This window comes from Varroa jacobsoni, unplaced genomic scaffold (assembly GCF_002532875.2).
Source record: "Varroa jacobsoni isolate VJ856 unplaced genomic scaffold, vjacob_1.0 contig04727, whole genome shotgun sequence".
Classification (NCBI taxonomy): Eukaryota; Metazoa; Arthropoda; class Arachnida; order Mesostigmata; family Varroidae; genus Varroa; species Varroa jacobsoni.
The window spans coordinates 2,105-16,189 of NW_019215327.1; the positions used below are offsets into that span (position 1 = coordinate 2,105).

The 14,085-nt window shown below is 36.6% G+C and overlaps 2 protein-coding genes across 4 annotated transcripts; one reads left to right on the forward strand and one right to left on the reverse strand.

The window, feature by feature from the left end:
* Positions 1–313: 313 nt before the first annotated feature.
* LOC111273094 (mortality factor 4-like protein 1) lies at positions 314–6,492 on the reverse strand. Its single transcript, XM_022854780.2, has 4 exons — positions 6,126–6,492; positions 4,977–5,320; positions 3,645–3,997; positions 314–3,320 (listed from the first exon to the last, which is right to left on the reverse strand). The coding sequence occupies exons 1-4, from the start codon at positions 6,219–6,221 to the stop codon at positions 3,010–3,012; spliced, it is 1,104 nt and encodes a 367-aa protein (XP_022710515.1). The 5' UTR covers positions 6,222–6,492; the 3' UTR covers positions 314–3,009.
* A 1,138-nt stretch (positions 6,493–7,630) lies between these two features.
* Positions 7,631–13,633, forward strand: BORCS5 (BLOC-1 related complex subunit 5). Of its 3 annotated transcripts, none has more exons than XM_022854782.2 (7): positions 7,631–8,015; positions 8,640–8,745; positions 9,470–9,579; positions 10,298–10,475; positions 10,761–10,925; positions 11,117–11,205; positions 12,855–13,633. In XM_022854782.2, exons 2-7 carry the CDS (start codon positions 8,656–8,658, stop codon positions 12,976–12,978), a joined length of 756 nt encoding a protein of 251 aa, XP_022710517.1. In that variant the 5' UTR covers positions 7,631–8,015; positions 8,640–8,655; the 3' UTR covers positions 12,979–13,633. The 3 variants fall into 3 exon arrangements, with proteins under 3 accessions (XP_022710517.1, XP_022710516.1, XP_022710518.1); XM_022854781.2 differs by having other exon boundaries at positions 7,632–8,015; positions 8,600–8,745; XM_022854783.2 differs by having other exon boundaries at positions 7,759–8,015; positions 8,600–8,745; positions 11,117–11,256; positions 12,855–12,992.
* Positions 13,634–14,085: the final 452 nt, after the last annotated feature.

Sequence of the window (14,085 nt, forward strand, 5' to 3'; positions counted from 1 at the left end):
GTTTTCGTTTGCGTGAGTGACTACCGTTAGACACAGTTGCATATAGATTGAACTAGTTTTGCATACAAATATTGAATTTATTTATGATGGCAGGCTTTTGACTCAAGCGTTCGGGCTTTTGTTCCCTACTTTGTAGTGCAGATTACTATCGCAGAACTGTGTAACCACAAATCCGTTCAAGAAAACCTGTTAAGGTTAAAATAGAAGAGTCGATGACTAACTCGCTAGGATACCATAATGATTTAGTACGCCCGTTGACTCAGGTAAAACACACAGGTCTTAAAGGGGTTGAATGAATTATGGACACACCCTATGATAACTGTACAACGCTGATGCTTTATTATATGTATATAATTTTACCTAATGTTGACAGCCTTTTAATATACTCATAGATTTTATGTATGTACATTTAATATTTCAGGAAACGGAAAATTGATTCTTCCATTTTTCGGTAAAGAGCCCAGCAGTTTTCATCATTGATTCATATTAGTAATATTAATTAATTTAGAAGTTTTTGTTGGCTTCTATAAATGAAAACTCATATTTGGATCTTACATTACATTGTCTACATGTTGAGGATTTCCGACTGAAAAACAGTGCATTGGCAATTTTGACTATTACAATGAGCTATTAGTATAACTAAAATTTTTTCGGGAATCCCAGCGATTTTTTCATGTTATTCTTATCGACAATTAAACATCGTAATAATCCATATCGTTTTCCTTCCCCTAAGTACTACTAACTGGGTCGACTTATTCATAAATAGGTTGTACCTATTTTAGTCTCCACTGTTACCACTTTTTTTCAGATCAAGTTTTGAGATAGCGATATCATCAACCTGAATTTCAAGATTTAAGGCTTAAGTATCGGATCGCCGAAACACTGAATCATCGCTAAATCTTGAAGTTAAGAGACAACAGTGTGACGAACGGAGACCCTGACTTTAATCCAGTGATCCGACGGCTTTTTTTTGTAGTCGCAATATTTCACGAACACGGCATCGTATTCGCCGTCCGGTGACGCAGGTGTCGTCGACGATCACGGCATTGAGCTCAGTATTTGTTAAAACAATCTTCAACAGATTCTGTGTTGATCGGCACTACGATTCAGCGAGTCACTATAGCTTTCGAGTCGGCCGTTAACATTCACGGATATGCATTGATTATTTTGTTCTAATTTTCATTTTTGTACCAAATAGTCCTCGTAAAATATAATAATAATGTATTAAAGAAGTAAAAAGTCTTGAACTGTCGACAATACCTCAATCATATCAGTAAATGTCCTGGGCAAATGCGAAGGGAAATTTCACTCGTATAATCATGAAATTGCATATATTAAATACAAATGAAGTGAACGCGATAAAACAATATTGTAATACAGTAGTGGATATATACAAAATGCTCATGAGGACTCGGTGGCGGGTTTAGGACTACAGGACACGGTTATTTACCGCTTGCTTACTTCCTGCATAACAATAATGATATCCGCGTATGGCGAAATGCACCAGAGTGAAAGCGAAGAGCATTGTAAAACAAAGAGAGCAAACAAAGTTACCCCAAAACGTTATGTAAATACGTTGTAAGGGTTTTTTTGTGATTATACATAGTAAGTCGAAACATAGTTGTCTAAATAAAAAATAATAGTGGTAATCATCAATAGAAGACAGTAGTGCTAAATGTTTCCACATACTTGTAGTTGAATACATATGGCCGCCTATCACAATATATGTTGATTTCGACTGCATACCAAGCCCTCATAATTTTTAGATTTATTCAAATTAGTACAAAATTTTTCAATGTGGACTTCCCTTTACACTACCCCAGTTACCTGCACTTACTTAGGTCTATAATACATATTCCCTGGATAAGTTATACAGAGCCGCAATCCGTGTTTGGTTCTGTACAATTTATCTAGGGAACTATATTCAGAAACATCATTCTCTGAATCTTATATCCAAGGCCGCCCGGAGTTAAAATCTACTGTTAAACTCATCGCTGTCAAAAATAGATCTGAGTTGCTCTGTGAACGATTGAATAGGCTCTTGTTCATCCAATCAATATGTTAAGTAGGCAGAAGGAAATAGGGAACGGGAAATGACAGGGTTCTTTTAAAATTTTGGAAAACACCCCGAGCTACCGCAGAAAATATCATTCTATGGTAGAACTAGGTTTACAAGCTCCTCTCGAAGCGAATTGTTTTGGAGACGTGAGCTAGGTAGTAACGAGACATTTCCTTATGAAGTTATCAGTACGCACTTCATTTTTCCAGCAAAATCTAAAAAGCTTCCTCAGCACTTTGAATTGCTCTCCCATATCCATATTGGAACTTAATTTAGAAAATTTTGTTTACGTAATGTCGAAAGCCAAATATACATTCGAATTTGAAATAATAAGTCAGACATAAGACATAATAAAGGTTATCCATAACACAAGCCATCAGTGGGATTGGCTTCCTTGCACACATGTCATTCCAACTCCCTTAGAAAATTCAAGTGGTCAGAGCTAAAATTATTGAACGTTATATTTATGCTTGTCACAGAATTGTTTACTTTACCGGCACAATTACAACTACATAAAGGTGCAATTCGAAATAAAAACAGATACGTGAAAATGCGGGTGAGCACTCAGTTGAGGGTAAATGGTGCACGCCATATTATTTCTTATTATTCGTTAACTGCGTACAAATAACACAACGGTTCTGTGTTAATGAGCCTACTGAATCCAGTCACGTATCTCAAAATGACTTGCCTATACATGTCTTCTCCGTCTTCACAAATACAAAAAGTCAGTCGAATTGGGATGATTGAAAGATCGGTTTGGTGGGGGCCTGAGATGCTCGTTTTGCTTCAACTCTTGCTGTCAGTTACATGCGGCTACGTTGAATAAAACCGCATGTTTTAGTTCCAAGTCACATTGTGATAATGATTGGTAGAGTTCGGCTGTTTCGCTATGCAAACAGCTTAGCTTAGCCAACGGGTAAAAATAAAATCACTACCAAGAGATCGCGAGATTACATCGCTCGGCGGTGATAATCAGGAGGAGCTATCATATACTCAGAACGATCGCAGAATTGCGCGTTGCGGCCCATATAGCGGAGAAAGTCGTGTAAATGTGAAAGCAGCAGCTGAACGCTGCGTTCATCCAACGCTGTATATGAAACAAAACGACCAAGGAGGGTAAACATGCGTAGCAAATGAACGGCGCCGTACAGTTGCGACATCATCCTGTCTCCATGTTCTTCCAATAACTGCGCGTACTGTGGACGCTCAAATTTATATAGCAAGTGTTTACCCAACATCGAATTAAAGTAGCAACGAAGGCCTAGAAAATAAAAGCACATTACACAAAAAATGCAACACTTTAGTTAACAATCTTCAGTCAATCAACGGTCAATACACACAAATTTAAAAGAATTTGGGTTGAAAAAAAGCGAAAATGTTTACGTGCGACATGGTATTTTTAATTAATATATAAAGGAGGGATTTATATGCGCGCATTTCGACTACATTTTTGTTCACTTCAGGCCACGATGTGCTATGCTTATTAACACACATTTACATTTATTGGACTGAGCTCGGCAAATATCAAGGTTTTCATCTCGTGTGTAGCTTGAACTAAATAAGTAAATCGGATCGTTCAACGCACCTGCTGTAAACTCTGCAACAATAGATTCTTTGCACGGAGTGGTTCCTTTCACGCTGACTTTTTGTACGAGGTACTCATCAAGGATTTTATCGACAGTGAATTCGCATGGCAGCTTGACAAGCTTCTTTTGACGGCATATAAAGTCCCAGTCGTCAGCTAGCCGATCCTTAAGATCGTCCGGTATTTTTACATGGATTTCAACCTTCTGTGTATAATGCGGCTCTTCGCGATCAGCTTGACCGGGTTCTGCTTTCGCTTTTTTCTTCTTCGGCTGATCTTCAGCGATGGTTGATGTAATGATCGATGATTTATCTTTACCACCAGTTGTCACTGGCGTTTCTCGCTTTTTTCCCCTAAAAAGCGTTAGTAAAGAGAAAGAACTATGTTGAAGCATATCATTTCTAAACACTATAGCGATGCCTTTCATACATCATAGACACAGAGAACCTAAATATGGTTTGAAAGTCCTGAATGTATTTGGTGATTCTGGCCTAATTTCAGCACTCTTAAGGATAGGCTTACAAACAGCGCTATGGCGCCAAAAATGCACTCGTTTCTATACAAAAACGTGTACAGCAATATTTCTATCAAGGAACATGATTTTCTTCAAGAACAACCATAGACTGGCTTTGGCTCATTATCGCGCGCCGTTTTCGGCCGCTGTCGAATATTTTATAGAATACTAGATGCCATTTGAATTCTTGCAATGTTTATAAGCATTTCAAATGTACCTGCATTTTTCAGATAGCCGTCAAATTTCAAAGCTCATACCTTTTATTGAACTCTGCATTCTTAAATAATGAGGGAAAAACGATATCAATGGCGGACTGTGACAAAACAGACCGCTTCTACATATGATATCGATAGCTCTTATTCGAAATAGCTTCTGTGTTTAAAATTCACGCATGTTTCACGTAGCGTACTTTAAGCTGTTTAAGCAGAAACAATACACCTTCGTTAAAAAGGTGTTAATCAGGTAGGGGACCTTGTGTTTAGACAAATACTCACATCACTCTTATCACTTCAATACACTAGCACCACAGTTCTCTTACATAGATATGCAGCTATAACATAAGTTAACTAGAATATTCATCTAAGGGAATAGTAACATCTTTCTTATCATTGATATAATTGAGTAATGGACGCATTGACCTCGAATGTTTCTGCTCTATGAGTATTGAAGTAATCGACAGAATATATATATACTTTAGGAATGTTTTGTTTAAATAAATATAATAGGTCTTGGTTCACGTTTTGTTTTTTTTTATTGAAACTGACAAGATTTCTAATTGACATAGTTATAAGATAAAAGCATAACATAAATGAACGTACCCAGCTATCGGAACGGGCTTGTCTTTTTTGTTGTCCTGGGTGTTTTTATTGGTTTTGCTACTTCCGCCAATGCTTGCGTTATCTTTGGCCGCTCCACTACTTGAGTCCCGTTTACTGTTATCCTTTTCGTTTGCTTCCTTCGACGTAACGACGACGTTTGCCTCCTGTTTTTTATTTTTCTTGCTGCCATCTTTGCGCGCTTTTTGTTGCGCTGCCGTGAGTTCTGCTTGCTTCGCGAGATTGGCTTCGTTAACTTTGAGCACGCGGTTTTCGGGTACCCATTCGTCCCATTTGTTATTCCAGCCGAGGTAATGGACAAAATAATGATTTGTTTTATCTTTCACCTGAAGAACAAAGGTGAAGGGAATTTTAATGGCCATTTATAACTAAGCACTATAACCAAACATCGATCACTAAATAACGTATTTTTAATTTATTTGTAAAATATAGCAAAATTCCACAAGAATCCGCATGGGTTGTTTTATAAAATCAATTAATAAAGCTTTCGCTATCTATTTCGAAATTATCTTCTAGCTATAGATGCCAAACCAATGATATTAATATTCTTATAAAGTTAAATTTTTTCAGTATGTTTCAGTTTTAGCATATATGTGTCTCTAAATTCGAGAAATTTTGACATATAAAATGAACTAATCTTATTCAAAACATACGTTGATCCAAGTTAGTCATCAAATCCTCGAGCCTTTGCTTTTTCTTTATAGCAGCCTTTAAGCACATGTTATTCGTTATAAATTTTTAGTAGGACGCTCAGTTTACGGACGAGTAAATAAACGAATATCCCTGTTATATTTAATGTTAACCCAATTCATCTAATACATGTATCTGTATCTTACATAGAAACAAATAATAATTATATATAACGAACTACACAGGTGTTGCTGGCTCCCACCATTCCTGCGTAAGATATTTTACAAAATGTTCATATTGCAAATCACTTGAAAGAAAAATGTTTTAAACAGAAATTTTGTCTTCCAGACATTTTCAATTCTGGTATGACATTAAATATCGTGGCGCATTGGAAGCCTTATCATCCAATACATCATTTGAAACAATGACCGTTTTCACTAGGGCTAAAAAATAAACAGTGCATAGACTATTTTCATCTTTACAGATTTACACTTGCTTTACCTGTGCCTTAATACACTTAGCGTCATAGAGACTGGGACCGTGAAAGCATAAAACCTTTTCATTCTCCTGAAACTTAAATTTGAGAGCAGGAGCCATCACAGCGTCGCTGTGTAATTTCTGTCGTTTTCGTTCTTGTTGGGAAGCTGAAAAAAATTTCGCCACAAACTATTTTCTGCTGACAGAATCGGCTGGCATTTAACGAATCCTTAAATGAAATTAATTTTATCCCTTAAGCGTAATAATAATGATAACACGAACTTTCATAGACACACACAGAGACAAAACTACACATTAATCAGCATTATTGATTTAGCAACGGAACACCGATTCGAGCTAACCGGCGGCGGCGGCGGCCTCTTTACTGCACGAGCAGACGACGAAGGATGGCGAGAAATAAACAAGTAAACTTCATCGTTCCTTTTTCGGTTTGATGCTTAACTTGGCGCAAATCTCATTTCTAGTAGAATGTTATCAATCAGAAGACAATGATTTCTACAAATAATCAAGAGCATTACATTAATTTGAAGCGAACGAAATTTCGCGCTTGAGCGCGAAAGCCACACGTCGAGAAAGACACAGTGCAATATGCAGAGTTGTACATGTGAAGTTCAGCGCGGGGCTTTATGTTACAGTGGTGATTTAGAAGCGAAGATCACATTCCAAAACGGGCATGTTTTATAGTGAAAACAAATAGTTCTCAGAAAATATTCTCGCAGTTTTTAGGTATCATTGTTTCCGCGGTGGAAACTGAACGCATGACGGCTGTGTAACCATCAAACAGTGCAATTACCCAGTCTTAAACAAATAACAATAATGTTTTATTAATGGACAAAGAGTGGAAACTGACGTGATGGTTTACCGTTGACATCAAGAAATATTTCAGAATACAATTTTGATAAATCTTGAAATATACTTAATAAATAATGAATACGTACGCGACGCTATCAAAGAACAAATTATTTATAGTTTACAGAAGATTCTTAGACGGCAAATTAAAACAAATCAGCGAAACAATGGAATGGCGGTGAGGTTGAACATATTCCATTAAACGCCTTCCTTCATTTAGTGACTGAGGGAAAAATGCTGACGTACATTCTGAGTGCGCGTTGGAGGAACATATTTTGTCATGTCAGACTGACATTATTATCGGTTGATTTGGCTGAGCATGCTGAAGCCTTATAACACACGTTTGCGCCGAGTGTAATTTAAGAAAATACTTCTCGAACCAGCTTTTAATTTCTATACGCCTTGAATTGAACGTTTTCGGTACTTTAAGAAAAATACATAATAATTATATATCACATTCTAATTGTCACTTTGTCGCCCTATGGACATTGTCTAAATCGAGCATAACTGCATTAATTTTTTCATTCACGAAAAATGTAGACTTAACAAGCGAACTTATTAATTATATTTATTTGATTGATGTAATGCGTAAAAACGCAAATGTTGTATTCTCACAAATGCGATTACAGGTGTTTCCCATGAATACTCCTTTAAAGCATCAATACCTGAGAAAAAAAGCTACTTCTGTGCCTTTCTCGCAGCGTTTTGTAGTGACTTCGGCGAGGCAGGAGCTCCGCTAGATTAAATCGCCGGCGGAGGCGTTGCATTCGTGAGCAGAAATCATAGCCATCATTAACTCTCCTCTTCTACTTGACCGCTATTTACCAACGTTCTATTAAAAAATAAACTCAATCCCTGTTCACTCTTCTACTATATGAATGACTTACTTAGACCGTCAATGGGCGCTCAAATAGAGTGAATGAGATGTTAAATCGAAGCTTTTTATACGTATCTATCTAGACAGTGTGCAATAGATCTTCAATTGTTGTCCGAGCTGCTGTTATACTACAAAAGTGTGTAAACATGTAGCTGCTTGTCCGAAATGTATGTAGAAAACCGAGTGTTCTAATAGTGAATGGTTTATATATTTTGACAGCTTTGCCTTTGTAAAAGTAACTGGAAATAACATGTTTATCTGTGACGTATATAAATCTATATCATAAAACATCCTTAGTTAGTAGTATCTAATAATATCTGAATTCAGTCAAATCTATTTAGCAGCCAATGGGCTGGTAATACCTATGTGCAATGATTAATAATTATTCTCTAATGAAAAGCTTTGCTTGTTGATGATTATTTCTTATGTAATAAATAGCAGGGTCATCTCTTTCTTTTTCTTTGATAAAGCAGGATTTATGATGTTGCAAATGTTGTAAATACAATCTAGAACTAGGACGGCATTGGACGAATTGCTTTATCCTTTGGCATATACCCACTGCAACAGAAAATCCACGTTATATCAAAGAGATTAAGAACAACTATGTGAAAGCAAGCTGAGCGTCTTTTAGCTAAGTCAGCGTATAATAAACGCACTAAATAAGTACACAATTGAACCGACACCAGACCAGTTAAACAGGAAATAAAAAATCATCTTCACACAAGGAAATATATGCATCGATTTATTTCAGACTAAGTTTTGCTATTAGTTACTGTATTATTTACGTTCAGCTTTGTAAATTGCGCGATGGGAGCTGAACAGTCTCGAGGAGGAGGGTTCAGAAGAAGAATTCGTAAAAATTCTCTCGAAGATCCTCCGTACGCAACTGCTACCCAGGTAAGTAAATGCTACCTCTTACTTATGACTAGAATGAAATGTAACATTTTCTTTGTCCGTTAGAGCTACGCAAGAAATTGAACATAGCTATGAAGCATAGTTTATTGGTTCACCTACCCAACTGATATTATTATTAACGTTGTAAGTAAACTATTTGTTCGTAATGTTGTACATGAATATAGATGATTAATTTAGTGAAGAATCTAATTAGATCACTGAATACTCCATTATAAGTTCTCCAGTTTGGCAACACTCGATGGCTAAAAGACAACTAGAATGGCTTATGGAGCTTTACCACAAGATTCACGTTATAAGCAATAGTAAAACACAATATTCATGTCCGTTACAAGCAGAAACAGTCATATCGACGGTATACGAATCCCGAAGGTCATCACTTTTATTTAAATTTGAGTCATATATTTAGGGTACGGATGTACCCTAAATATATGATAGAGTATTCCCAAGCTGTATCAAGGTATGTGTATACAAACAACAATTCGTATAGGTTTATTATTATTTTTATTATTATTATGTTATTACACAATCTGATGGCATCCTTCGCAGCTGTATTTCGCGTTACTGAATTGTTGGTTTTGATAATTGACCAGTAAGCTTGCTATTGGCGAGAATAATCTCCATTGTATTCTGATATTCAGCCTCAGTCAATGTTTTAATCAATTATTGTAATTTTTCTCTTAATTAACTTTGCCGGTATTATACCTAGCCAATTGGCGAATCACCACGACGTCTTTTAAAAACACAGTCGTTATCGATGCCAGGATCATCAGGGGTTTCAGCATTACAGGGGCATTCACCAAAATCGACACCTATTAGGTAAGAATCTAGACGATCTAAGAAAAATACATACAAGAAGCATTAATCAAGCATAAAATCAGCCGTTGCCTTTTGATATCACCCCAATACCAAATCGATTCAATGCATATATGTACAAGTGTGCAATTGATATATTGTATATCATTCTTATAGTGTAAAAGTTACGAGGTCTGCGCATTTTCACTCCAAAATCCTTTTTATGAAATGTAGCAAGATATGGGAAAGAAGATGGATCTGATTTCTGCGAAAACTCATTGTTAATAAACCCAAAATACAATATTTAAGTAATGTAAGAAGCGATGCAAATAAGGGGAGGGAGGGCATAATATGTGACTTACAAGGGGCTGCTTGAGGGTAAAACGTTACCTTGCACTGAAAAGAAATAGGTTTTACGTATCCGTAGTTATGACATATGTAAATATAAGTCTACTTTTACCCTAATGGTAGGTCACCTTTTGTTGTCATTCTTTTTTTATTTATTTATGTTTCGGAAACTTGCATATGTTTCTTCTTATATACATATATATCGGACCTTCCCATTACTATCTGGCAATTTTGCTGAATTATTCCGGTACGTCGTGCACCTGCCCAGTAACAAAAAAACAACTTCAAAAGTTGTCGAGTTTGGTTATGTTAGGATATTAAGGTTCGAACGGATAGTCGGCTTTAATGGACATAGTTGTTAAACCTACAGCAGTGAACCATCCGAATTTTACAGGTCAGCGTCATCAGTGGCCAGTAGTACAGCAAATCGATGGATTGTTACAGTTAATGACGGCGTGTCACCCTCTACGGAAGTCACTGATCCTGCCCGCGACCCCGTTTTATTAACGCTACAAAAAGTGCCTACTTTCTACCCTATAATTCGCGATACCGTTAGAAATCCTGTCATGAAGGTAACATGGAATAATTTAATTCTAAAGAAAATAGCCTTTCACGACTAAAATAATTTTTAAACAAACTTTCTAGCAGACCAAGCGTTGTAGGTGTTTGTACGGACTGCAGTAGGAAATCAACGCTAGTGCTATATGAGGTGTTGCAAAATTTTCAAAACCTTCGACCGTTAAATTACTATTTCATTCGTACGGGGGAGGGTTTTCCCCTAGTCTTCTTGATAGGCAGATAAGCAACATATCACACGATTCTTGCAATAATTATGGTAATATGCAATTTTTCCCCAGGAGATAACGGGAACATCGTGTCGTCTCGACATTGGCGCTGCGACTGCGTTGGTGACGCGCTACCAGACCTTGATACGAGAGAATGCTGAAGGCGTCTCTAAGGAACAGACGCGGCTGGGTCAGCGACTCCAGGATATGGATTATGCTGTCGGCACCCTCCACCAGGTATAACTGTTTATGTTAACGAAATATCGTTTGTTCCATCTTAGTGTGCATGTCTTGTCATAGCAAGAAGAAAAATCGAATATTAAAAAAAATGCAAATTTTGGTAGAAACAAGTTGATGTAATTGCAGGATGTAATTGCGATTTTCATAATTATTAATTAATTGTCGATGACTTTGTTTTTACATTTTAGGTTCTTCAAGACCGATCTATTAAGCTTTCTAAACAGACCGATCAGCTTAGTACCGTCAGCCAAATATGCGCACTTCTAAACTCCAGCAGGTCCGCACTGCAACAATCATAATATCATGATTACCAGAGGACTATTATTGTGTTAGTGAACTATAGACTTAATCATTGGTACAATTATCATATGGTTTTTTGATATGGATTTATCATATGAATTTCTATCTGGTTACTGATTAGCGCACATAATCATAACAAGCTTCTTTTCTTTTCAAGCTTTCCTACTTCGACTGTACTTGATATTATTATTACATATTATGTGTACATATACATATATTAGACCGTTCAGTATGAAACGTGACAGAGTCAACCCTGATTCTTCTTATAAACCTAACTTTCTTGATTCAAAGTATGTGTCCTTATTGTTTATGATTTTCGGCTATTTGGGTGGTAACTTCTTTATACCGTTGCCGTAGGTGTTTGGGGCACTAGACTTCGAGTCTCGACAAAAAAAAAAAAAAAAATTATAGGAGATGACAAAAACTCTTTCGAGTTTTTGTCATCTCCTATAAATGTTGACTTTTCACTTCAGCTACAATCAGCAAACCAGGACCCATGGAGCTGTAGTGAATGACATCTGCATTCAACAATCAAATATGCCTTTATAGGTGTACATTTGCTTTAGGGTGATGTCTCGCCGCTCCAGTTGCGTACTGTTTTCTAATGTAACCGTCTGCGATTTTAGTATAGAAAGCATTTTTCGTTTCAAGTTACGATTCGATGCAAAAATGGATCACTTTGTAACATAAAAACAGAGAGAAGCAAGTGTTTCTAGGCCTTGGTTTTTGATCCTTGTTCAAATTATGCGGCATTTATTTGTTAAATTCTTTTACCGAAAGTTTAGCGAGGTGAACAAGTATAATATGTTTACATGTATTACCTGAGTGCTAACACCCGTGCGCTTTGATATGCGTCAGCTCCGACCACAGCTCTCAATCCTTTATTATTATTCTTGCACAAGGTAACTGAAAATTATTTTCTTTCATTAGACTCATTTTTGAATTCTTTTCTACCTTTTTCTCCCGGAATTTTTCAAAGCAACGGGTCGCGATGTTTCTAGTAGTGGAACTTTTACTAAACCCAGACAACGAGCTGTCTGCGCCTCTATAGTTCCAGGTTAGAACCATATATGTAAGGCACTTAGATTTTTTGATTTTCCATAATTCACTACCACTCACCTGTTAAAAGCCCGAATGGTAATCTTCGAGTAAACAATTTTCATCCTAAGGAATACAAGTGCATCGCACCATTATAAATTAGTGCCATCTTGAAATATAAGACTGATGTTTGTCACGTTTTATGCTAAACGATATGTATATATATGTGTGTGTACGTGATTGTTGAGGATTCAGACTCTTTACGATGATGTATAAAAATTTAGATTGATATTACGTTAAAAATCAATGTTACAGGAAATTAATTAGTGAGGCTCTTTTTGCAAATGCTGAGCTAATAGCTCGATAATCGTGATATGACCGTGTTGTGCAAAAAGGGTCATGTACTACTTTGTACCGCTCTAGTTCTGTTTATGAGACCACATATTTTTGAGCTTCTGACAGTGACTGGACTAAATTCTTATACAAATATGGAGGCGTATCTATCATGTGCCAGAAATTGCTGTGATGAAAGGAGCCATTCCTCTTCTTGAATAACATTAACATCACTTGTCTGTTATACGTTTGCAGGATGTGCTTACAGAAATCATTAGAAATTTTACAGTGGGTAAATATATGCCTTCCGCCGGAACATCGATTGGAAGTACCCGACCTTGGCCTTAATTTAGATGAACAGACCGTTGCTGAGAGCTGAGCAGAAGCTTTATTACAATAGTAACATCCGTTGAGATCTATATGTTTGCGTACAATTATGTATGTGAATGCACAGGAACGCGCACACAGATCAAAAGTGATTAGATCGCTGAAAATGTCCGTTGCAGGGTATAAAAGTAACAAAACTCTTTCACAGCAGATCTTGACTCTACTGTAACCTTTTTAGATGAAACAAATAATAACAGTGATGCATTAGTGAATAATAATTATAGGGAAAAATCAAAATAGAATAGATATTAATGTAACAAATCAATGATCGTCACTGAGAATGGCCGTGCATATTCAGCTTTTACACTAGTGCTTATTTGCTGAGCAGTCTCAGTAGAAGTGCCAAGTGTCTTTGTATGAGTGTGTGTGTGTGTGTGTGTCTGTTTGCATATACTAACCTATTAGCAAAGTAAGTAGTGGTATTGCTGCAAGCCACGATTTTTGAGTCAGATTTTTGCGTGCGAAAATTTTGATCCACTGTAAACAGATTTATGATATGAGTGATGATTTGAAAATGTTCCGACTTCTCAGCTGCTTTTAAAGGAAACAATGCATAGAACAAATCTATTGCTGACATTGGTACCGATATGTGAAGCTTTCGTCTTATGCTAATGTTGAATCAGAAATTAGTAAATATTAGATTATGATCTAGGTATTTTCCTTTGAATTCAAGCAAGATAAAACAAATAATATATGTCGTCGATCAGTGTAAACGGGCTATTTGAGGTCGCTGTATCCACACGTTGTGCTGCATCTATGGATAGTCCAACCAATTTGATAAAAACAAGTAAATATTGGTACAAGAGAATATCGGTTTTGCCAAAGGATATTTTGGTACATTAGGTTTGGATAATTGGGGGGCAGGGGTCCTTGGCGCCGAAGGATAAATGATTTCCGGCTTTCATTACTAAGTAAAATTGCGGCCTGTTTATTTATGGGGCTCACATAATATCGATATCAGAAGTCTGCCTAACTCGAGTAAGATTGGTCTTTTGCACACCTTAAGTTTTAACTGTATGTATTCATAATAATCGTTTATTTTTATCTCAACCACTAATTAACAGGAGCAAAGCAGGTATTCAGTAACGTTCACAAATAT

What these genes read in the sequence shown, in the direction of transcription:
- LOC111273094 (XM_022854780.2), bottom strand. Translation starts at nt 6,221, where the DNA reads ATGGCTCCTGCTCTCAAATTTAAGTTTCAGGAGAATGAAAAGGTTTTA. An exon ending in AAGCCCGTTCCGATAGCTGG is followed by an intron (nt 3,998 to 4,976) that starts GTACGTTCATTT and finishes AACGCTTTTTAG; the next exon opens with GGGAAAAAAGCGAGAAACGC. An exon ending in TGTTGCAGAGTTTACAGCAG is followed by an intron (nt 3,321 to 3,644) that starts GTGCGTTGAACG and finishes TTTATTTTCTAG; the next exon opens with GCCTTCGTTGCTACTTTAAT.
- BORCS5 (XM_022854782.2), top strand. Translation starts at nt 8,656, where the DNA reads ATGGGAGCTGAACAGTCTCGAGGAGGAGGGTTCAGAAGAAGAATTCGT. An exon ending in CCAAAATCGACACCTATTAG is followed by an intron (nt 9,580 to 10,297) that starts GTAAGAATCTAG and finishes CGAATTTTACAG; the next exon opens with GTCAGCGTCATCAGTGGCCA. An exon ending in TTAGAAATCCTGTCATGAAG is followed by an intron (nt 10,476 to 10,760) that starts GTAACATGGAAT and finishes ATTTTTCCCCAG; the next exon opens with GAGATAACGGGAACATCGTG.